Source organism: Macrobrachium nipponense, chromosome 1, assembly GCF_015104395.2.
Source record: "Macrobrachium nipponense isolate FS-2020 chromosome 1, ASM1510439v2, whole genome shotgun sequence".
In the NCBI taxonomy this organism is placed as follows: Eukaryota; Metazoa; Arthropoda; class Malacostraca; order Decapoda; family Palaemonidae; genus Macrobrachium; species Macrobrachium nipponense.
The window spans coordinates 190,255,309-190,280,896 of record NC_087200.1 but is presented as its reverse complement, the minus strand read 5'-3'; the positions used below and the strand labels follow the sequence as shown (position 1 = coordinate 190,280,896).

General features: G+C 40.4%; 1 protein-coding gene across 5 annotated transcripts in view; it reads left to right on the top strand.

The window, feature by feature from the left end:
* The window catches only part of LOC135219945 (uncharacterized), a 62,080-nt gene extending 39,637 nt beyond the window's left edge, over window positions 1-22,443 (top strand). The window contains exons 1-11 of one of the 5 annotated variants that reach the window (XM_064257182.1): window positions 1,073-1,630; window positions 13,063-13,137; window positions 13,745-13,924; window positions 14,402-14,521; window positions 15,873-15,902; window positions 16,848-16,973; window positions 17,238-17,364; window positions 17,685-17,961; window positions 18,083-20,107; window positions 20,223-20,338; window positions 20,555-22,443. In XM_064257182.1, the coding sequence (XP_064113252.1) occupies window positions 13,135-13,137; window positions 13,745-13,924; window positions 14,402-14,521; window positions 15,873-15,902; window positions 16,848-16,973; window positions 17,238-17,364; window positions 17,685-17,961; window positions 18,083-20,107; window positions 20,223-20,338; window positions 20,555-20,793 (3,243 nt within the window). In that variant the 5' untranslated portion in view covers window positions 1,073-1,630; window positions 13,063-13,134 and the 3' untranslated portion in view covers window positions 20,794-22,443. Of the gene's footprint in view, window positions 1-1,072; window positions 1,631-13,062; window positions 13,138-13,744; window positions 13,925-14,401; window positions 14,522-15,872; window positions 15,903-16,847; window positions 16,974-17,237; window positions 17,365-17,684; window positions 17,962-18,082; window positions 20,108-20,222; window positions 20,339-20,554 lie in introns of those variants that run through there. The other 4 variants (XM_064257183.1, XM_064257181.1, XM_064257185.1 and 1 more) reach the window with 4 other exon arrangements.
* The last annotated feature ends 3,145 nt before the right edge of the window (window positions 22,444-25,588 follow it).

The following is a 25,588-nucleotide window of genomic DNA, read 5'->3' as shown; positions in this document are numbered from 1 at the left end:
AATCGATCGAAGCCAAAAATAGAAAGTAAAGTACAGTAAAAGGAGATGATTTTATTCCCCGAGAAATTCGACGGAAATGATCGTCTCTAAAGGGCTCCGTGTCTCTAGTCTCATGTCTCTTATCCTCTAGCAGTGGCAGCTTGATTCCCAACCAGGGGCAGCGAGAGCGAGAGGGAGAGAAAGAGAGAACGTACTCGGATAAACTCTTTCGGATATGAATAAGAGTTTCAAGGTCAAGGGATGGCGTGGGACAGGGTAGGGGGACGGGGAAAGAGAGGAAGGGGGGTGAGGCGGGGGAGAAGCGAGAAGTGCCGGGGTGCCGGCCCAGGGGTTTGGGTGCCTCTGGCGGGAGGAGCCCGACCGAGTGGCACTCTCTTCATTTGTTTGTTTGTTTCTAGGTTTCTTCCCCTTTTTACGTTTAGGTTTTGCCGCTGTTTCCTCCTCCGTTGTTTACATTCGCGGTTAATTCAATTTCCACCGTCGAGTTTGCTCGTATTCGTCAGCTAGTTTGAAACAGCTTCTGTTCATTTCATAGTTTCTTCATTCGTAAAAGTGGAGTGGCAACTTGAGGGCGACGAAGATGCCGCGCGCTTCCCTTTCCGAATTCCTACATTTATTTTTATTCTTAATTACCCAAAACGACATTCGTGAAATACACTCGCTTGCTACTTACGAAAGTTTGTTCATGAAGAATATACTCAGCAGTAGCCAGGGCAAACCTCCTTCGGCGCGTTAATCATAAAAAGTTTCCGCCCCACGCTTGCTCAATGAATCACAATGTCCCGAAATTCATACACGGAGGAATCCCATTCATAATGAACCATAACAGGTAGGGAATGACACCGTTACCTACGTGGCCATTAATTCCATTTCCCGTCCGTGTTGACCTAAACCCAAAACACGGACGTTTTTCTTCTCGGGGAAAAAAAAAATCGAGCACATGGCATTGATGGGAGTTACTGGCATTTCTCCCCTTTCCCCTCGATATCCTCCCCCCTCCCATCCCCTCCTCCTCCCCCACCCCCTCCTTCCATCTAGCAATGAGATGGGTTGCCTGAGGTACAATACCTTCCCCTTCGGTTGGGTCTCAGTACACAAACGCGTTCGGGGTAGAGACTCGGGACTTTGGCGTTTAGTTTGCTAGCACACTAGTAGGCGTTCGGAGACGAAGTTCCCCCCCAACCCTCTCTATCTCTCTCTCTCTCTTTTTAATCGGGTTCTACCGCTGTCCCTCGTGTTTCCGCCTTTTTCGTAAAACGCCGCTCGGAGACGTTTGCGTTGGAACGGTCAAAACATTAGACGTATACGGCCGATGAAGATACGAATACATTCATTGTCTAGGGTTCAAATTAAGATTCACGCCGAGAAGCAGAAAAGTCGAGATTAAATAGTTATGATTTTCCCCAGGAAGAAAACAGTGAAAATAGATAATAAATAGATTGCACAGTGTCCCAAAAGCGAGTGCGCTTTCAGAGGCTCGGAATTTTGGTTTGATTGGAGTCTTTGACACCTGTGTGTGTGTGTGTGGTCTTTTTTTTCGGTGAGGGAAGAAAAGGTGATTGCTTGACCAAGGCAGATTTCGTGGTGCAAACGATGACCCATCTTACCGAATGGAATGCCAACAGTGACCGTAAGTAATATTATTATATTTGCTTAATCATTTGTCCTCTCTCTCTCTCTCTCTCTCTCTCTCTCTCTCTCTCTCTCTCTCTCTCTCGATAATGTCAAGTTGTATAACGCTCTAAAGTCTTTGTGTATGTTACCAACATGATATTTTAATTATTACTGGAGATGTCATTGCCTTCAATAATGGCATTATCAATGTCATCATATTCCGTAATAACACTGTCAATGTCATTAAGTTCAGTAATGACATTATCAATGTCATTATATTCAGTAATGACATTATCAATATCATTATTGAAATGGGTTGCTATTGTTGTAGTTGTTATCAATATATATGTAGTACTGGTTTGTTTATCCTCTCTCTCTCTCTCTCTCTCTCTCTCTCTCTCTCTCTCTCTCTCTCTCTCTCTCTATATATAGATATATATATATATATATATATATATATATATATATAAACAAACAACGCGAAATGAAAGCGTAAACAAAAGGCGGTGCGGTGATGCAAGCACAAACAAATTATCGTAGGTCATAGCAGCGCTGCCCAAGATATAATAAAATGCCCCTCGAGCGGGGGTAGGGGGGGAAGGGGAGGTGCGTTCGTGCTTGCGAGTGTGCAAGCAAGCAAGCAAGCAAGCAGGCTGACGTCTTGGCATTGCGTGAAAAGAACTTTTCGGTCTTTGCATAAACAAGGAGCCACAATGCACTCCTTGGACAGGACCTCTCTCTCTCTCTCTCTCTCTCTCTCTCTCTCTCTCTCTCTCTCTCTCTCTCTGGGCGGTGATGCGTTGCCAAAGTGCGTTTGCTTGCGGTGTTGTTCCCGTGTTTGTTTTGATTCTCTTGTTTATCTTTCTTTATTTTGCCGTGTTTTTTTTTGTTTTTTTTTTTTTTTTTTTTTATTCCTTGTTTGGATTTTCTTTTTCTTTCATTGGCATCGTGCCCTTGATTTGTGATGATATTGTTTTTATCATATGTTGACCTATGTTGACCTTGTGTTTATGTGTTTACCTTGCATATGTTGGTGCTTGATTTTTATTTCACGCGTATTCTGTGTTCATTACTTGCTTATCACCTCTTTTTTGCCGTTTTGTTTCATGGCAAACTTATTCTAAATGTTTATTTTGCGTTTTTCGTGCTTTTATCTTTCATACTCTTTTAAGAGACTATTTCAACTCCCAAACTTTCATTTCCTCATTTTTGACCATTTAACCAGAATTGACACCTCGTTAAGCCAACTTCTCCAATATGGAATCCCTTTCTTCTCCCTTTTACCTATTTTAGTCTCTTCCAGGAGTATTTTTGCCCTTTTATATCTTTTTTAAGTCCCTCATTTATGGCTCTAAGTTTCTCTAGCGTCACTTCCAATCCGTCTTTGAGTCTGTCCAATCTTCTTTTGCGCTTTTTAATCCTCTTTTATCGTCTGAATCCTCCATTAATAATTCCTCCCTTCGTGTCCCCTTTTTTTGTGACCCCCCTTCCTGTCCATCCTTTGACTTTGAGCATTCCAACCCCACCTTTATCCTTTCCAGTCCCTCAATTACCCTCTCCGACTCCACCTTTATCCTTTCCAATCCCCCTTTTATCCTTTCCAATCCCTCCTTTACCCGTTGAAACCCCCAAGAATTTTTCATCCCTTCGAATCCCTCTTTTACCCTTGAGGCCAGTAACCCCTCATGGCATTTGCCTTCCCCTCATTCATAGCCTTTCTCCTCCCCCTTCCCCCCTCCCTCTCTTTCCCTCACTTCCTTCCCCTCTGTGCCACACGACACGCGACGTGTCAGCAATCGCGTGGTGGCGCAAGTTCCGGTGCCAAGTGCTAAGTGCCAAGGTGTCGGGGGGTCATCCGAGGGCACGGAGTACTGTGCCAGGGTAAAGGAGAGTCATGATGAGCGGGAGCAGGTAGGCTCCCAATCTGAAAATAGATTCGAAGAAGAAGAAGAAGAAAATGACAACAAAAATGTAAACAAATCCTTGAGTCTCCGATAATAAAAGGGGTAAAAATGTTGATCATTACACAACAAAACAGGGAATTTATGGAGACGCTAGACATATATAACCTGCTGGTAAGACACACTGACCCGTCATATGCCGCGTACAAGGTCATTGGCACCGTGTCATCCTCTTCCACGAAATCCATAACGATCGTAAGAGAGTCGGTCCTCACTTCTTTTTTTTTCTCTCTCCTACCCGACCTCTTCTTTCTAACCTCTAATCTCCCTCACACCCCCCTATCCCTCACCCTCTCTCTCTCTCTCTCTATCCCTTTGCCTCGCTGTTAAGTTATGCCAGCCGTGCATACACTGCTGCGTAGTGATGGATATTCTGGGAATTCGTATGTCATAGGCACTCAAGGTCACGGTGTTAGTCAACCCCAGGTGCTTTGGGTCTGTGGGTGAATTGTGATCCCGTGGAAATCAAGATGACACGAGAAACAATTTCCCATTAACCGTCATCGTTTCTCTCTCTCTCTCTCTCTCTCTCTCTCTCTCTCTCTCTCTCTCTCTCTCTCTCTCTCAGCCGTTTCAGAGTAAGTGCGCATACATTTCTAACCCGTGATGATAGGTTACGTGAAGTCAATTTCTATACGCATATTTATACACAGTTTGATCGAAAAAACTGTATTGCCCCATCAATCATAACGACGACGATGTCAGTGACCTCAAGTATTGAATTAGTTCGGGTATCTAGTTAACACACGCTTAAATTGGTATAAAACTAATGGCTGTTCTTTTTATGAGCCACTTTTATTCTTGTAAACAAACCGATGATCATTTTACGAAGAAACAGAGATAAGGTCAGCTTGCAGACTAACTCGACGAAAGACGGAGCAGAGATGAAACAAAAATAAACGTCTGTAATTTTCAAGGATATCTCGAATGGTATCGGTTGGCGCACGGAGAGGTAATCAATAATTATGCTTTGATATATGATTAACCTCTCTCTCTCTCTCTCTCTCTCTCTCTCTCTCTCTCTCTCTCTCTCTCTCTTCTTTTTTTATAAGTAGATACCCTTTCATCTACTGCAAGCTCTTAGTATCTCAAGTTCACTAAACTTCGAGAAGTCTGTATCTTGTGACCAACACTGAGTAACAAGTATTATGTCAGACAATAAATGGAACAAGGTTCGCCGATGCAGATTAAGTAAGAAATGTGGGGGAACCGAAAGTGAACACACTTGTGTCGATCGGAATTACAGGAGAGAGAGAGAGAAAGAGAGAGAGAGAGAGAGAGAGAGAGAGAGAGAGAGAGAGAGAGAGAGCAGAAGAGAGAGAAAGGGTGGGGGGGGGGGGGGAATTTTTTGTCGAGTTGTTGTGTGTGTGGGTGTCGACACATGTGCTAAAGTAGTAGGAGGAGAGCCCCATGTTCCTCTGTTTATTTATTTATTTATTTATTTTAACTCAAAGTCGAAGTAAGGAGTCCTTTTGTCCTGTGTGACTTGATCGTCAGAATACGAAGGATGTCTGGGTGTGTTATAGGACTCAAGATGAATTGAAACAAAAAGGACAATGGAATAACGTTGATTAAGGATATATTCGTTTTGTCTGAATCCATAGGATTTCTGAGGAGCTGTAGAACTCTGTAGTACTTTAGTAGTTGGTATTCTGGTAAAACAGCAGTCAACCTTCTTTATAAAGCCATTTGCAACATACGATAATTGACGGACTGCATAGGAATGCAGCGAGAAGGGCAAATTAAAAAATGAAACATAGCGTTTATTTAAGGTTTTTTTTTTTTTTTAATCCAACACATTATTGAACGGGGTTTGAATCAGTCACAGGAAAATGAGAATAATTTTCATTATTTCAATTATATAAATTTAAATGTTGATTGATCTTATCAGTGCAACAATCTCTCTCTCTCTCTCTCTCTCTCTCTCTCTCTCTCTCTCTCTCTCTCTCTCTCTCTCTCTCTCTCTCTCTCAGTGTCTGACAATCGACCAGACACCTAAATTAGATGAATGATGAAACACTCACACGTGTGATCGAAAAATAACAACACCAACTGTCCAATCCTCCCCCCGCCCCCTCCAGCAAGTGAGCCTATATCCCTATTGAACTTACGGAACACCCACCTGACGTAGGTAATTTATGCAGGGGCGGGCGAGAACGGTACTCTTTTCCTCGTTTATTTTCGGCGTAACTACTTCATCGTGATCATTAACCTGATTTTATTTTATTTTTATTTACATTAATTTCATGTCCAGAATTTGGGAGGTCTGTGCAAATGCCATTTCATCTGAGATTCATTCGCGTTGGAGGCGAGGGTCGAGTGCCTTGCGGGCAAGTAATCATCTTGACTGCTGACGAAGAACGTCGGTTAACGAGAGGGATCGCTAACGAATAAACGACGGTGAACGAGAGATGGGTTACTAACGAGAGCGAAGCTGGACGACGAAAGGACAGCTGACGAGAACCGGACTGCTAAAGGAAAGCGGAAAGTACTGCGAAGTAAAGAAATTTGAAAAAAAAAAAAAAAAATTCGTAAGGGCACACTAGCGTCAATTTACACGACAGAATACCATCCAGTGGGAAATTTCGTCGGCTGATATTGCATCAGCCAACTTCGATGCTTCGCAGCTTCTTTATAAGGGTTATAATGCTGAAAGGACCACAACAGGATAAAGTCCAAAGTTGGGCTTAGATAAAAGTAATAGGTCGGAATTTGAAGTTCGTGTCGTTTCCACGCTGCTGTGTAGCAGCCTCCTCTAGCTAGATACGAGGGGCCGATTGAGTTAATGTATCTTCTGTTAGAGAACGAGATACTTCAGGGTTGGTCAAGAACCTGGCCTCTACGTTAGAGGTGTGGATTATTATTATTATTATTATTATTATTATTATTATTATTATTATTATATTATTATTATTATTCAGGAGATGAAACCTATTCATATGGAACAAGCCTACAAAAGGGGCCCATTGACTTGAAATCCGAACTTTCAAAGACTATGGTGTTCATAGGGAAAAAGCAAGAGGAAGTAAGGGAAATACAGAAAGGGACAGGTTGCTCTTGAAGCAAGAGCCCGTGCTGGCACGATCCCAATTTAACCTAGCAACAGCAGAGTATTCATTATTCATATTCATTCGTCCATATTTATGGAAATATGGTAAGTCTCCCGTGTTTATTCGTATGGAGGTGTGTATAACTTGATGTGCTTGCTTGCTTTTGCGTAGAATTCTTGTACCTTGCGGTTTAAATTGATCAACTTTCATCATTACTTTTATTACGGTCACCTCTCAGGGTCACCACGTCCCGCCATTGCTGAAAACAGTCAGGTTTTTCCCATTTAGTCGCCAGATCAATAATACATCGACTAATGATACGAACAAGTATTTACACTTATCAGGCGCTGTTATATTTATACGTGTACACCCAACAGTTTATTGACCCTTCTTCGCTTTAACCTTGCCCTTCAACGCTCTGATATATTTTTTATTGTTAATATTATTTTTGTCGCTCGTTATCGCTATCATTCACGGCGGATTGGCTCTTTGTGATACGCGAATCGTTATCTCTCCGTGAACGATAGCTCGAGACATCTGATCGATGCAATTCGGAACGAGAGGACGATATCCGATTCGCGGGGAAAGCCAAGGGCATAAGCAGAAACAGAAGGACAAATAAAGAAAAAGGGAAGAGGAAACAGAGAGTATGGGTACGGTCATAGATAGAGAGCCAACGTGTATAGTTACCTAACACGGGCTCGGAGTACAAATACCAGCTTGGATACGAAGGCCGTAACCGCGCAGCAGTCAGGGATGAGTGTCAAAGGAAATTGGAGGATGATTTAATAGAATTGCAGGAAGGGATCATGTTAATACCTTCGACGAAGAATACAGGCGTTTCCACGTTCGGCTAAGCTGGTTCGAAACCAAGCCGAAGCCGGTGCCGCGAGGGAGCTTGGGATCGGGACGCGCTGGCACTCAGGTCATTCACCCAGTGGCACTGGTGTCTGGATTTCAAGGTCTCTCTCTTCTCCTCACTCTTGGCCTCCTCTCCCTCCTCCTCTCCCTCCTCCTCCTCCTCCTTCTCCCTCCCATTCCTCTCTCCCCTTCCCACTATCCCTCTCTCCCACCCCCTTCCCGCATACTGAGTTAGGTGACGCAGTGCCTTGTGTAATGTTTTTGTATTTGCTTTTGGCACTTGATTGTTTTGCATGATCGGTTTCTCTCCTGATGACTCCGCCATTAAACGATCGTTTGCGTCTATCGTTAGCCTCCAATTTACTCCCATTTAACCCCCCTTCCCCCTCCCTTTCCGAGAAAAAAAGAGAGAGGGAGAAAAAAAAACCGATCTTTCGTTTGTTTCTTTGTTGTTTGATGGAAAAACTAACCCGCACCCTCCCTCCCTCTCTCTCTCTTTCTTTCTCTCTGCCCTTCCGTCACGGCAAGTGTTTTGTCTTGTATCTATGGCTTCTGAATTCTCTTCCTGACATGTTCGAGTTGACGGGACAGACGGTCTGTTGATTCGGCGTGATTTCAATCGAGTTTCTTTGTTACGACCGAGGCTCGATAGGCATAGTACTAGTAGATAGATGCAGGAGCAGGACAAGGGACCGCGAAGACGGACCCAAACATTAAAGAGGATTACCGAGCGTCGTTTCCTCGTCATCATCGACTGTTGTTATTGTTTCATACAGTTGTTGCTGTTGCTGTTGTTGATGTTGTTGTTTCCCCACCAGGGGGATTGTACATTCAGGTGATGGTACGAAACATAGACGCGTTATCAGCACCTCATTAATATCACTTAATGTGAAGAGTGCTACACCCCAAGGCTTTGTTACTCTTGCATTTTTCTTCATTTTTCCCCTTTACCGTCAGGTCTGGGCTACTTAATACGTAAATAGAACGCTTCAAAGACCTCAGAGCTACTAGCTCCTTCTTTTTCCTCTTCTTCTACAGAGTTCAACAGCCGTCAATCAAAGCTGTGAAAATCGATAACTTGTGTCTATCTTTAGCCAGGGGGTGGGGGGGAATACTGCCTGTTCTTTCTACAGTGTTTTCGGCGCTGCATGTATATTTCATGCGTGCGTCGTTCATACATGCATACGTTAGGCTTAATTGTTTCCAATGAGAGTGGATTTATTGTCCGTTGCGCTATGCAAACCCGTGCAATTGATGAATGCATACGCGGATACATATATATGCATGCATCAAGATTATATACTATAATACCTTATCAGGGCAGAGTAGGGTATTGTTTTTTCGTATGCAATTGATGTACATACATACATACATACATTGTGTATACCTATCCAAGTGAGACAAAGCATATCTTACATACATATAATAATCAAGGGGAAAAGATACATACATGCTGAAAAGATGAAAGGAGAAAGATACATACATACATACATACATACATACATACATGCTTAAAAGCTAAGGGCAAAAGACAGCAGAAATTGACATTTTTCATGAACGCGCCTGAACTTCTCCTCTCCTTAAGAACGCTGGGGGGGGGGGGGGGGGGGGGGGCGGGGGGGGGGGGGGGGGGGGGGGGGGGTTTCGTCGTGGCACGAACTCATTGCTGAATTCGAGTCTCCGGTGGTGCCCATATATATATGTATATATGTGTGTGTGCGCATGTGTGTATATATACATACATACTATTATCATCCTCAACAGCACCTTGACCTCCATACGATATGTGCCAAGAGCGTCTTCTTCGTCAGCGACGCCGGCGGTAGCAGGGTCATCCCGCTACAGACTAGTCACTAGGGCAAGGTCGGTCTGCTGTGTGGGACTCCCGGGGAATTGTACTCTCTCTCTCTCTCTCTCTCTCTCTCTCTCTCTCTCTGCTCTTCCCTTCAGCTCGATTATTCGGGCGCTTTTGCAGCTACTCCAGAACACTTGGAAGTTATTGTCAAGTGGCGTGTTTTCAGCCGCTGTGCTTTATTGATTAACTTGTTTTGGTGTCTTAGGCAGTGTGGGGTTTTTTGTGTGTAGATATATATATATATATATATATATATATATATATGATATATATATATATATATTGATATATATACATTCATCTAATCTCCATGATAGTTTTCATACTAGCTAACCACGTAAATTTATTTATTTTTATTATTTATTATTTGTATAGGAAATGATGACTTCCCGAAACAGCAAACTCAAGAAAAGAAGCAAGCAAAATTCCACAGTCTGCTTTTCCTCCAAATCTCTCTCGTGATTGGTTGGATCTGTCCATTAATACGGACCAGTTGTGGCACAGGTGGTGTGTTTAAACTGGCATAGGAGGAAAACATGACCGATTAGAATCCATAAAAATTTTAATAAGGTCCTCAGTAATTAAAAAAAAAAAAACATGGATATACAAAATGCTTTTATTACTCTTGAATTAATACTTTGTTTATTATATTTACTGAATTATGGTTTTAGAAAATTGTCTTTTTTTTTCTAATGTCTCGTTCGTTTTTCTAAGGCTGTCGAATCGAAAACGCCCGAAGGACATATTAACGAAACCTGGGTCATTGACTTCAGGTCGCCCACATAATGTATTATTGATTCGAAGCTGCGTGCAAGGTGTGGGGCCCCCCACCCCCCCCCCCCCCCACCCCCCCCCCCCCCTCCACCTCTCTCTCCGCTCTCTCTCTCTCTCTCTCTCTCTCTCTCTCTCTCTCCTCCCTCCATCCCTCCCTCTCTCCTTCTCAATACATCTACGTAGGCATTCCTTATAACTCCTATCGCGCCGCGGGCCCCCCCCCCCCCCCCCCCCTTACCCCACGTCCCCCCCCCCCCCCAAACTTCTCTCATAATCTCTTCCCTCTCTCTCTCTGCTCTCATCTCTAGAATAATATATTAGTAGATATATATAGTCTATATAATATATATATATATATTATAGTATATATAAAGATATGTATATATAATGTATATAATATACTATATATATTTATATAATAATATTATATATATCATTATATGGTATGGAATATAATGGTTATATATAATATATTATATAATATATATAGTAAGATATACTATATATATAATTATATATAGTATTTTTTCCTGTACCACATTAGGATCGGACCCAGGTTATACGTAAAATATAAATCTATTATAATATATATACTATTATATATATATATAATATAAATTATATATATATAATTAAAGTAGATAGAATTATATAATACTGTATATTAATGAAACTTTTGTCCTTGGAGACATGATGGCTCCTCAGACAATCTGATGCATAGATCCCTACTGCCACATTCATACCTTAACCACTCATGACCAGGTCATCTAACTCTCTCCGCAAGTAGAGCGTCATTGACCTCTGGCACTGTCCAAAACCTCAGATGCCCCTTAAGAAGTGAGACGAATGTTATGCTCCTTAGGAAGTGAAATTACGACACAATTATTCTCTAAAGGAGTACCAATAAGAGTCGGATGAGCTTTGTCGCAACCTCCGAACTGCGTCAGACATTCCATACAGACGTAAATGCGCAGTTGCTCTTGAACTATACCGGTAAGACACGTGCGGAAATACGACTGCCTTCGTGACACAGTTATTTTTCGCTCTCCGTCCACACATGTGTTCTGGGGAAACAGACAGACATACAGACAGACTGACAGTATGGAAAAGGTTTTCTGCTATACAATTTTTTTTTGACAGGATGGGTTGCCTAAATGCGTTTGCCCTGATCGAAACCTTATATATATAATGTATATATATATATATATATATATCTATATATATATCTTATTGAATATATTTCTGTATTTTCTTAGCTGCAACCTAATGACGTAGGTCAATTTCACAAAAAATAATGGTATTCAAGTCAACGCAGCGAGTGAATTTCACTAAAATACGCAAAAGTGATTTGAAACTGAGCTGAAACTGTCTGCTGATGAATTTTCATTAAGGTATGTAGATGAGGAACAAGAAGATGGTTCAGATGTCGTACAAGTAGGAAAAGACTGGTTTCAATGAGCGAAACAGTGACCCCCACTCTCTCTCTCTCTCTCTCTCTCTCTCTCTCTCTCTCTGTGTGTGTGTGTGTGTGTGTGTATGGTATGGGTCAGTTGGTTTTGCATGGTGTCTGAGGTAAAGTTACCCACATAGGTAGCCAAGATCTTGTTCGACTTCGTGAATAACAATTTTGACATTTAACTTGGGATGTGCCTATATATATATATATATATATATATATATATATATATATATATATATATATATATATTAGATATATATATATATATATATATATATATGTATATACTAACAGTCTCTCATTCAAACTGGTTGGTATCCGCTTGACACCATCCAATTTCAATTAGATCCTGTTAGTAATTGCATCAATGCACAGAACAGTTGTGTAAGTGATAAAGTTAATATATATATATATAATATATATTATACCTATATATATATAATATATCTATATGTAAACCCATGTATGCGCAGGTATGTAGACTGCTAAAGGGCACATGTGTTGTGTTATCGTTGCTACACGTGCAATGGACTGTAGGCGTTTCATTGCCTTGACGTTCAACTCGCTTGAAATCGTCCCCAGAGGTTTCGACGCAGAAGAAAATAGATCCTGCAGGGTGCAAGGATCTCGAAGAAGGAGAAGGAGGAGGAGGAGGAGGAGAAGGTACGAGAAATTGACGCGGATTATACGTAATCCCCTTGGGTTGGGGGGGGGGGGGGGGGGGCGCAGGGTGAAGGCGCCTCAAGACAAAGGGCGCCTCATAGCACTACTCGAAAAAAAGAGCAGCAGAGAGTTTGTAGACCAAGCGAGCGGTGGCCGACGAGAAGGTGTGCTCTCTCTCTCTCTCTCTCTCTCTCTCTCTCTCTCTCTCTCTCTCTCGCTGGTGGCAATGAACTTGAACAAAGCGATGACATGGCACCGTGGATCGAGCTTGGGGAGTGTGCATAGGTATACCCCGGTGAGTGTTGGATGAGGGAGGGGAAGGAGAGGGGTTGGGGAGCCAACATTTGGGGTCGGATGTAGGCCATAATTATGACGAGCGTGTAGATTCCAGGTGTTTACGGGACACTTGTGTGATGGTGATTATGTGACTTTGTTTTCAGTGCCTGGCAGATGTCCACACACACACACACACACACAAAAAGAGCCGGAGAATTCAAGTAAAAGATCGCTAATGGGGCACCCCGATACCTGTACAGTAATGTAGCGCCAGAAAATATATGAGCGTGTTCTGTAAATACTTAAAAAACTCATGCATTGCATTTCAAGGTAGCTACAGATACTGACGCTCAGAAACACGCGCACACAATCACGTCTTTTTTTTTTTTGTCATTTGCTGGAGTTTTCCGGTAAAAGTCGCACAAGAGAGACTTTGAAACAAGCTACTAAGACAAACGCAAACTCGCTTTTTTGACATCTACAGAGAGTTTCGTTTAGCATGGTGAACTCGGCAAGCAAGGTTTTAATTCTTGCCCATTTCTGTTCCAGGTGGCGAGGTGAATAACGCAAGTGTGAGGTCTCCAACCATGCTTTTCTGTCATTTTTGAGAGTTTCGTACAAATGGTGAGTTTTTCTTGGTTGGTGTTTTTTTTTTTTTTTTTTTTTTTTTTTGCTGCGTTAAATACATTTGTCATCATATGGATTTTCTTGGAAAATGTGATATTTGGTATTTGTGATATCTTTAACCTGCATACATTGCTTGCCGACTCGATTCAACTTTTATGCATTATTTGTCGACTTGATTTAGCTTTCATACATTGGTTGTCGACTTGGTTAAACTTTCAGACATTGACTGCCGACTTGATTGAGCTTTCATACACTAACTGTCGACTTCATTTAACTTGCTTACACAACTTTCATACATTTTTTGTCGGCCTGATTGAAATTGATTACATAGATTGTCGACTTCATTTAACTTGCTTACACAACTTTCATACATTTTTTGTCGACTTGATTGACATTTAATGCACTGATTGTCGACTTCATTTAACTTGCTTGCTTACAAAGCTTTCATACATTTTTTGTCGACCTGATTGAAATTTATTACACTTATTATCGACTTGATTTGACTTTCATTAATCGTACCCTATCCAATTTATGTCAACCAGCGCTGACACACAAATTCCCGACCAAGATTCATTTTTCGTTCTTTCTTCTGTGTTCCCCTCAGCCGGCCAAGATGGCGGAAGAATGGGACATCGAGTCGATCTCGGAGGAGGAGTGGCAGTCGAAGGCCGTGTACCACGTGCCAGACTCCCCCACGGAGGAAGGATGCAAGGACCACGCCATGCTGTCTCTCCCGAAGAACTTGGTCCTGAAGCAGTCGCAGACCATGGCAGGCGTAAGTTCTGTAAGGACGCGGCCTGGTTTTGGAGTCTCTCTCTCTCTCTCTCTCTCTCTCTCTCTCTCTCTCTCTCTCTCTCTCTCTCTCCGTGCATGTTTTCCACTTGTTAACATTATCATCTGTTAATTAATTAAGGTTTTAGATCAACTGTAAAGTTTTTTTCGGTAAATGTGCTATTTTGGGACATTACTTTCAACTGCGCATCATTGATTTTCATTGTTTTTATCTTGTGTACGCGCATCATTGTCTCATTCAATAACAACATTAAAGAATAATTAGTTACCTTTAATTCAAGTATAACAATGTCATTTTAATTGACCGCTGGCTTTGACCAGAACCGTTTCTAATGCTTATTAATGATACATAAAACCATCAATATTTAGTGACTTTTTATCAAGTGTTTCATTGCAATTGTAACTGACCTTCAGACTTTGACGAAAAGATTTTAAGAGTTATTGATCATCTTTTTATGTTCCCCTACAGGTCATGGGCGTGTGGAGCACAGACTACATTCCTAGGGGCTCCAGATTTGGCCCTCTGAAGGGGCACGTCTATGCCAAGGACGAAGTGCCCAAGACGGCCAACCGCAAATATTTCTGGAGGGTATGTATTGTCGTCTCCTCTCGTCTTTATTGGATTTCATCATTTCACTGTATTTATCGTAGGCCATAAGTTTTTCTCCTTTTCTCTTTTCCTTTTTTCAATATATTTCTTCTTTTTACTTTCGTTTGGTTGCCTTTAAATCTGACTTCACGTTTAGTATAGAATTCATTTTTTTTTCATCTTATGATTTATTTATATTTTTTCGTCCGTGATTTCAGAGTCACCTTTACTTGACCGTTTAGAGTACTCTCTCTCTCTCTCTCTCTCTCTCTCTCTCTCTCTCTCTCTCTCTCTCACCTGAGTACGTCTGCAAAATGGTGACGGCGCGGTGCTTGGGTCTTAATTGACATTCAGCCTAAGTTGCAAATATTTATGTAGCTCTCTCTCTTCTCTCTCTCTCTCTCTCTCTCTCTCAGGTGGGCTGGGTTTGCTTATTGATTTATTTACATTGGTGGAGGGTTTCATTCAATCTCATTACTTCACTGGAATCAAGATGGAAGACACTCCGAACGTTCTCTTTTACCGATGACCTTTCATTTCAGTTTATCTTCTGCAAATTCATAAATACAGAATCTGTCCTCATTTATTCGTTACATATGACATGGAAGTGTTTTATTTTTGTAGATACACTTGCGCTAGTTTTTTTTTTTCTTTTTTTTTTTTTTGGCAGCAAAAATTTAAACCTCACGTCAGTGAAGACTTGCTACCCGTGAGAAAATTAGGGAATTTTGGCATTTTATATGTTAACTGAGCATTTTTTTTTTACTGAATCAGTGAATCAGTATATATACAATTTCTAACGCGATATTCAACTGAACATTTTTCACCCCACAATTCCTCTCGCGTGATTCAAGTGAAATTTTTTTTTACTGAATCAGCACACAATTCCTCTCGCGTTGCTCAACTGAATATTTTTTCTTACTGAGTCAGAACATAACTTTTCAAACATTATTCAGTTAAGAAAACTAAACATATAACAAAATAATCAGGTTCAATTTTGTGCTTTCACTGACTTTTCCATTCTCTGCCTCTCAATTATTGTATTTTTATTTTATTTCTGTTATTGTTTCACTATACTTCCTTGATTCTATTTTAGCACTTGATAACCAGACGCAAGCAAGCACGGGCTTCCTAGTTAAAATAAAAATAAAAGAAAAAAAAACAAGCAAAAATTTTGAACTTATTTTTTGTTGGTGATGGGAATGCTTGTATCTGACGCACCGCTAGCTTGTGTCTGTACCATTAGTACTCTTTTGATAATCTCCTGATGTATTGATTCTTTGGTTTTTATAATAAAAAAAAGACAAATTGGTTATTCAGTTTACTTTTTTTTTCTCTCTAATCTCTGTAGGTCGGGTTGTCGGGTCACAAAGTTTACGAGGTAAATTGCATGCCTGCAATATTATTTTCCTCTCCTTATTTGATTTGGCCTCCAGTATTTATTTATCTTTTGACGTAGATTTAAAACTGCATGAGTAAGAAAGCATCTCTCTCTCTCTCTCTCTCTCTCTCTCCTCTCTCTCTCTCTCTCTTCTAATGACTTTTTTTACTTCGCTTTTTGTTCCGGTTTCTGATTATTTCTGAGTTGTTTATCTTTTTTTTTTAACCCTGTTGATACCTGTTGCATCATAAATGTTTGTTTTGACCTGCATGCATTACTAGGCAATAACTGTGACTATGATGTGTGTTTGACCAGCTTGTATTTGGAACGAATATCTTTTGCCCAGTTTTCACGTCTTATAAAAATTAAGAAGAAGAAGAAAGAGATGAAAGACTTTAATCTGCTTTTAATACTACGTCTCTAATGTCCCCCCAAAAATCCTCGTTTCCTTCGTTCTTTCTTTCTTTCCCCATCCGTGCTTTTCGTCGTGACTCAGAAATTAGAACTCTACCTTCCTAAACCGCCCGCACACCTATGATAACGCTACCACTGTTGCTGTACTTAATTAATGTTGTTGCTGTTTTATTGTTGTTATTGAAAGTTATGTCACGTGAGGGGAGAGATTTCCGGGACTGTGAAGCATCCTCCATAACATTTTCGCCTCATAGTTTTGTCGTAATTTTAGTGATTCTAACTTGATGATGTTAGTCGATATATCCAGTATTTTGTGTCAAAAAAGAATAAATTTGAACCTTAGTTTTCGACCTCAGATTTTTTTTTTCACAAATGCCCACCTCAGTTTAGTTTACTATTTAATCCATAACTACAAAATATGGTATTTCTAATTCTAGTTCAGCTGTTGAGATGAAACTGAATCTGATCATCATTAGGTAATTCATGATATGAAAACTAATCACGATCCTCTCTTTTGCTTCATATTTGCAGGTTTATAAAGAAAATGAACTCTATTATTATATCGACGGGTATGATACCGCAAAGGCGAATTGGATGCGATATGTCAACCCGGCGTACTCTTCCAACGCACAGAACCTGATAGCCTGTCAGTACAAGGTAAATGATTATTATTATTATTATTATTATTATTATTATTGATGATTTGTCTCTCATTAATGTAAATGGTTTTTAGATCCAGTTCAAATTATACGCCAGAATTTGTAGCTATATTTCCATTGATATGTGAAGAACATGTACGAAGTGAGGTACTTTAGGACCCGTCTATTTTCCCTCACACATCATTAGAAATTATTTTCCTGTCAGTAAAACAAAATAAAAGATAGACAAGCATGAATTTTAACAGAGATGTTTCTATTTCAGACCAACATCTATTTCTACACCATAAAGCCTATCCTACCTGACCAAGAGCTTTTGGTGTGGTACTGCAAGGAGTTTGCCACAAGACTGAACTATCCCTTGACTGGCGAGCTGATGCTTCAGAAAATTCGTAAGTCAACTTTCTCTCGTAGGTCCCTGATTTCAAGTTCAGTCGAAAACTCAATTGTAGAGCTTCATACACCGATTTGAGATGATTAGATATAATGGAACAATTTCAATAGCTTGGTCCCATTGAATACCAACTTTTAAGTCAGTGACGTGGAAACAGTGAAAAGTTAAACATTCGCATTTTTTTTGAATGACCAGCACAAGATATTGATATAGGCTATAAGGTATAATGAAAACACTTCTTATTTTAAAGTGTGAAATATTTACATATCAGCGAAAAAGACTTGATCATATTCCTAAACGTCATTTAATTTTCCTCAGGTCAGCAAAGTGAAGACGTTGACATTAAGGAAGAAGACGTAGAGGCTTTTCAACAAGAGAGTCCGTCAACGTCATCGCCCACAGTCTCGACAACAGGTGGCTCTCCTCCAGTAGGTTCTCCAACTCAGTTTGATTCTCAAAACGGGCAGATCACGCCCCCCGGGCTCTCAGTACGATCGGATGAAGGCTACATGAGCAATGGTTACCATGATGACTACATCAAAGCCGAAGATTCGTCTGATTCCGAAGGCGACAATAATTACGTTTTGGATTTTAGGTAATTTGGTCTTGGCTGTTCATTTTTTTGTTTCATGGTTATGTGACCTGTTTGTTTACTCTGAAGATATGGCGACATATGTTTATTGTTAAATTGATTTATTGTATCTTTGTGTTTACAGCAACAAGGGGAGGGAAGAATCTCGATCGTCCCCGACAGAGGAAAGTGAGAATCGGAACGAGTACAGGAAAGTGAAGATCAAGATGTCTCGGGCTTATCACTACCGCTCGAAATCTACAGGTTCCGACTCATCCGAGAAAGAGAAGTCCATGTCACCACCTTTGGAGTGTCAGCCAGGCATTATGGAGCCAGAAGTAACGCCTATCCTGGAATCCCAATCCCAGCCTCAGATAATGCCCCAGGGTGTTCGCAAGTCCCAGGCATCTTGTCAGCCTAATAAACGTGATGTTCAGGCATCGCCACCCATGCGGAGAACGCCTCCCTACACTGCACCAAATCAGTACGCATCGTACAATGAACATCCTTCTCGGATGGATACAGGAGTGGAAAATGAAGCCTGTGCTGAAAGTACTCGGGAGCCTCTCCACGAAGTACCCCGTAGGTATGCTGCTCAGGAGCAAGGTATGCATCGTCCTTCAGATTTGCCCCGGCCTGCAGAAGTGCCTAGGGTTCCAGAGACCTCTCGTCCAGATACTCACACAACCACAGTGTTCCCCGACTCTCGCATGTCTGTTTTGCCTGATGGTCGAATTCCCAGTATCACTATTACTAAGCACATTTCCCCAGAGGCTCGCCAGCCACGGATTCCTGATACACGCATGGGTTTACCACCAGCTGTTCGTTTGCCTGTGCAGCATGATCCCCACCACCCTCAAGGACGACTCCCATTACCTCCTATGTCGAGGGTGCCGGGATTCCCCTCGGGTGTGACTGCCATGCCAACTAGGTTACCAACCATGCCTCCTCAAGATCCTCGGATTACTGTAGCTCCAGATTCACGACTTCCAGTACCACCTGACACACGGCACATTGGACATCCAGAAACGCGACATGTAATGGCACCAGATACCAGACACTCCATGTCACAAGATACTCGAGAAACACTCCCTCCAGATGCCAGAGTTCCTGTGCAGTCAGATACTCAGTTTAACTCATCTCGACCATCAGGTTCAATACTGGAAAATATTTTGCTTCGCCGACAGGGTGGCAAGGATGAAGCAGACACTACCCACTCATCACCTGCGCCTAGAGACCTGAAAGAGCCTGTTCACATATCTGTTCCTAATGATGTAACATACAAGCCAGACAGTGCAACAAGCAGTTCAGGGGACTCTCCCCACGAAGTTTCATATAAAAGGACTTACTTTGGCTCTGAGAATACTCAGCAGCTTTCACCTGACTCCTCATGCTCTCCTCCAAAGCCTGATACTCAGCCATATGCTCCACAGCCTCCAACACAAGTTTCATATGCCGCACAACCATCTACAAATAACTCTGTATATCGTACTCCTGTTTCACAGATATTTTCTTCATCTCACTTCAGCATGTTTTCCTACAATGGCTACAATGGAAATAACAATAATAGCTTTCCTCCAAGTAGTCAAGGTGCTATGCCAGTTGATCATCGGCTCACAATATCTATACCAACTTCTGCATCTGGGCATTCTCCACCATCAAGTAATTCTTCACATTCTTCACAAGGATCACCTTCATCACAAGGATCAACATCCCCCACCAGTAATAACAGAGGCTACCGCTCTCTTCCTTACCCATTACAGAAAAAGGATGGTAAAATGCATTATGAATGTAATGTCTGCTTCAAAACATTTGGCCAGTTATCTAATTTGAAAGTACATCTAAGAACCCACTCTGGGGAAAGACCTTTCAAATGTAGCGTTTGCATTAAAAGTTTTACACAGCTTGCTCATCTGCAGAAGCATCATTTGGTTCATACAGGAGAAAAGCCTCATCAGTGTGACATATGTAAAAAGAGGTTCAGTTCAACGTCAAATCTCAAGACTCATATGAGACTCCACTCTGGACAAAAGCCTTATGCATGTGATTTGTGCCCTGCTAAATTCACCCAGTTTGTGCATCTGAAGTTACACAAAAGATTGCATACAAATGAGAGACCGTATACTTGCAACACTTGCAGTAAAAAATACATCAGTGCCTCAGGATTAAGGTGAGTCACAGTACCTGCTGTTATTGCTTATACGTTTGTTGAAATTTATGTCATGAATTCTTGAGGATTATTTGCCTCATTCAGTATAATCTGACATGTACTTTGTCCTTTGCAGAACCCACTGGAAAACAACTAGTTGTAAGCCTTCCAGTCCGGAAGAAGAGCTTGCCGCTGAACGTTCTCCTACAGGATCATCTTCGGGTTATGACTATTGCCCATCAATTGCCTCAGGTGTGTTTTTTACTCCATAGTTTTGGAGACTACTTTTCTTAATTTTGTTCAAGCTCTGACTTGGTTAGTTTTTAAACTATTCTTGTATTTGCATCATATTACTGAAGTATTCCATTTAGCTTATAAGGTTTTCTTCTTTTGTTTCCATTTATATTTAACTTGATAGCTTTTTAGATCAGGATTAATGAAACTATTTATTGCGTCCTCTTATTACAGGAAGCAGTCTAGAAACCTATGACAATAACAGCATGGATGACATGGAACATATGCCAAGGAATGATGGCCTCCATGATGATGTTGACTACGACCCAAAGAGCCCAACGTACATGATTCCTGACGAACTCATCAAACAGTCGCAGGAGGAGTTCAAATCCTACAACAGAGACATAAAGTGTGAAACGGACACTAGACCATCTGTGATCGAGACTGCCCATCACGCAATTGAGTGCACCTAGAACTCTGTGATAAGCTTGTGATAATGTGATAAAACATTCTGAAATTCAGCTGTGAAAAGTGATCACATGAAATTAATAGAGTTAGGAGTGAAATCTCATGGATGTTAACGGGCAGCATTTGCCTCCCGATGGTCAGTGTTCGTCTCTCCCAGCACTGTTTGACTTGTGATCAGGAAGACTTATCTTCTTCTGCTGGCAGCGTTTACCTTGCGACGGAAATGCATCACTGCTGGCAGTTGTTGCCTTGGATGGGGAAACGTGTAGAGGCCTCTCTGCCGGCGGTATTTGCCATGTGGTGGGAAAGCATAAATGGCTGACAGCTGGTGGTGTTTACCTTATGATGGGGAACGCTTCACTGCCGGCGGTGTTTACCTTATGACGGGGAACACGTGACTGCTGGCGGTGCCAGTTTTAAGACTGTCAGTGGTTTCGTCCACAGACAAGCTTCAGCCTGTTATGACGCCATGTTTCTGTTGGTAGTGTTTGCCTTGTAGCAGGGGTGGACACTTCACTAGCCCTCTTGCTGTGGTACTACAGCATTTGCCTTGCGAGTAGGCAGTGGTAAAGGAATGTTAAGAATGTTCTCCTGAGGCTGATGGAAGACACTCTGTGAGTGTGATTTCCATTTTAAGAATCGCATACATGTTTTTTTTCCATTTGTAGATAATTCTAATGAACAAATTTGTTTTCCTTGTGAATAGTATGTTCACCTTAAGGCATAAGTTCTCATTCTGTATTTGTATCTGTCGCATAAAGATGATTTCGATATCATACGACGTGACTTGACAACAACTACTTTTCACTAGAATGACAAAGACGTTTCGTGTTAGGATGAATTCTATGTTCATGGGACTTTTGAAACTATATACCATCTCATTTTTTTTTATTTCCTCTAGGTATTAAAAAAAAGATCAAGGAAAAGATCAAATCAAAAAGGTGGTCTACCTAACTCTCCATTTCCATTATCGGCATTATAAGGAATAGTTTCAGTAGTTTTTTTATTATTATTATTTTTGTTTTCTCATATTTCGAGTGGCATTTATTACGAGTATTCCTTTGATCAACTTTGGCATTGTGAGATGAAAGTGATTAAGATAGCATTAATTATTTTATTCTTAAGAAATTTCTTCCTGACAGACAATAAAAGGGGGATTTCTGACTGATTAGTTTTTATTTCGTATATATTTTACTCTAAATTAATTGACATGATTAGGAAACACCAAGGAAAGCGTTGTTTAAGATTAAGCCATTGGTTGAAATGTTCCCTGGTGTCAATGATATTATTATTGTTATTATTACTATTATTACTGAAGTACAAGTAGTCACTTTCAAAGTAATTCAAGTTAGTTATGAGGCATTTATTTATATGAGCATAATTTGGCATATTTGAATTTTCAGTGATAGGATGATTACCTTTAGACAAGGAACTCTTACGTTTATCTTTTGTAACCGCTACATGGTCATTACAGTTGAAAGATGTCTGCATTAAGCCAACAAGTTACAGAAGAGATTATTCCAACACATGAAGATTTTCTTGCAAATGTTTACATTAGGTTTTTTCAGTAAAATATCCCACGTGGCCCAAATTCTTTCAGGTAATAGAAGAATTAGCCGGGGGCATCGTGAAGTGCAAATGCTCAAAAACAAAAAGTCACTGATAAATTCCGAATCCTTTGTTCTCCTAAAGATATTCGACAGAAAGTACCTGAAGAAAAAGAAACTAAATTTCATTGGCTCTCAGTGTCACATTGCCAAGGGAAGATTAGCTGATCTCTTTTTTTGAAATCTTTCGTTTCTACTTTCATGCTCAATATTATTTTTTCTTTTTTGTTGTTTCTGGTGACCTGACATTTTTGTGAAATGAAAACGACATTACGCTCAGTTCGGGGCTGACATAAGCTCGATCCAGGGCAGACATTAGGGAGACTTTCTTTCCGAGAGCAGATTTCTGTGCTAGCTCCAGGGCATCACTGTGTTAGCAACTCGGATGAGAGTCGCCTATGTGCAACAACTCATTGTATACCAAACCCCACTCCCCTCCCCCCACCTAACTGTCCACTCCTATATGACTCTCGCCCTTCCTTCTCCCGCCCCCTTCCCCTCCCCTCTCCCTTCTTCTGATCTAACTGCATTGACGGACCTAATTTCCTTTGGTACAGTTCAAACGGTTGGTTGGCACGGACTTCGGACTTATTTTGTTTTGCTCTGTCGCTGTATCTGGTTTCAACTGGTTTGTTTTATTTGGCTTTGTTTCCAGGATAATTGAAGAGCCTAGAGTGTGGTCATTTGTCACTAGATGGCTCTGTCGTCACCTTTTAAAGGGAATTTTTTTTTTTTCAATTTTGAGATTCTGGAAAAAAGGATATATATATATTTATATTCTTGCACGTTATTTCGTCTATTTTTCTGTGTAAAAATTGTATAGTTCAAAATATTCTGTACAGCTGTACATACGGAGAAACTAATTTATTTTTTTCCCGGTTAAGAAAATCACCTGTAACTGTGATTTTGAACGAAGAAGGGCGACGCCTTTTGTTTACTCGTAAACAATTCGCCAAACATATTTATCTTTCTTTTACATAGAGCCTATTATACATACATTACATATATTATATATATTTTGAGTGTATATAAGGAAATATTAAGGGGTGCTGTAAAGGAGATTCAAATTGTGGAGCGTTGGCATATTTGTTTTAGACAGGAAATTAGGATATACATCTCCCTCAAAATTTTGACGCACCTTCTCTGTTGTATGTTTGTTTTTTCTTCTTCTTCTTTTTGTTAGGTGTGATATAGAGAAAGAAAAAACCTCCTCGTTGTAATCAAGCTGTGGAAGTACAGATGTAGGTCAGGATTATAGGCACCGTCTTTCTTATTTTTTTCATTTTTCAGCGTATTATATCTTTATTAAAAAAAATTGTAACAAAAAAATGAGTGACGGCACTTGACTCCGATGATGAACCCGTAAATTTGAATCTTGTTATTATCATTTTTTGACAAATTAATCTTTAGTTTCCCTTTTTAATGGTTGTTGCTGTTATTTTTCTTTTTAAACCTGGACGCTGCCCCCACCGAGTTGAAAGTTGGTTTTGTAGGTGATATATATATATATATATATATATATATATATATATATATATATATATATATATATATATATAGGAATGCTGGCTCCTTTTCTTTCAATCCTTCGGAACTGGTAGGACTCGCGGGACAGAGAGAGACCCTTGCAGTCGCCAAAATGTTGTTCATTTTCGTCACATTTATTTCTCTTGCCAAGTCTAACGAGAGATTGCTAAGGCACCTTGTCACTTGTTATTGTTGTTGTTGTTGAATATTTTGTTGATATACCTGCGTTCTCATTCTTCTGTTTTATGGGATCTCTGCTAGTGACCCCAAAGGGTTTTTCGGGGTTTCGTTATTTAGGACCTTTATATTTCTTGGTGGTCATTATCTCTATGATATTCACACTCTTTTGTTGATGTTCTATTTACGGTAGTCCCCAACGGGACTTGTACTAAACACGCTGCAAAAGTGGATACATACCGGGTTAGAACCCATGGGTGGGTCACTATCTAGAAAAGATCCGTTTCATGATAGACGGGAAATGATTCGCACACACACACACACACACACACACAAAAGGGGGAGAGAGTGATCCCAGCAGAGCGCATGCATCTCTGGAAAAAGTACAAAGGTTTTCTCAAAGAGAGCATTATACTTCATTGTATTTCAGTATCCTTATGTTGCGGTTTTTGTGATCCCGACATCAAAACGATGATATTGTGGGAGCTCTCCTTCGGTACTCATTGGGAATTTCAGTACAGCATCCATTTTTGAAATGTTTAAGTACCCTTCAGGGCAAGAATTAATGCGCTGACTGGCTAGTGCAGCTTGAGAAAGATGAATATCTTGCAAATTTCTCTCTCTCTCTCTCTCTCTCTCTCTCTCTCTCTCTCTCTCTCTCTCTCTCTCTCTCTCTCTCTCTCTCTCTCTCTCTCTCTCTCTCTCTCTCTCGAATGAGGCAACATTTAAAAAAAAAATCTTGTGAGTTATTTTAGAAAAAAAATCCTATATTATTGATCTTTTTATTTTATTTTTTTCTGTAAAGTGATCTCAGATGTATAAAGTATGTTTAAATAGCTGACTGATATTATACTGATAAGGTTTTGTATTCCGGAGAATCAATTTATTTATCGCCCCAAATGAAACTTTATGATATAGATTGTTTACGAGGAAGGAAGGAAGGAAGGAGCCTTTATTGTACAAATACCTTCTTCATTTCTCCAACTGTTATCAATTGGATAAGGTTCTATAAGGTTCTGTTTTAAGCGTAGGAAAAAAAACAATAACAAAAGATATTGATGCCAATATGCAGAGTTATGCTTTGTTGTACTTTTACTTTAACGGAGAGAGTCGAATGATACAGCGAACGTGAATTAGTTTGTATTCTCAGTTTTAATTTCCGTTTCCCCTTTTTTTTTTTTTTTTGTTTTTTTTTTTTTTATCAAGACAATGGGGTTTTTTTTGGGGGGGTGGTGCGGGAGGGGAGGGGAAAGGGAGTGGGTGTTTTAAAACTTTAAATCAATATTCAGAATAATCTGTTGTTTAGTGGATGTTATTTATTTTTCTATATATATTTTTTTGCTTGTTTATCTGCCCATCTTCCATTTGTGCCTTAGGAGGAATCTTGCTCACTTCGAGATGGCATTAAACATGTTGCAGATCATTGTTGAGACTCTGCACAAACTTTCCAGTATTAGCAGTATCATCGATTCAAGTTTCCACGATCTAA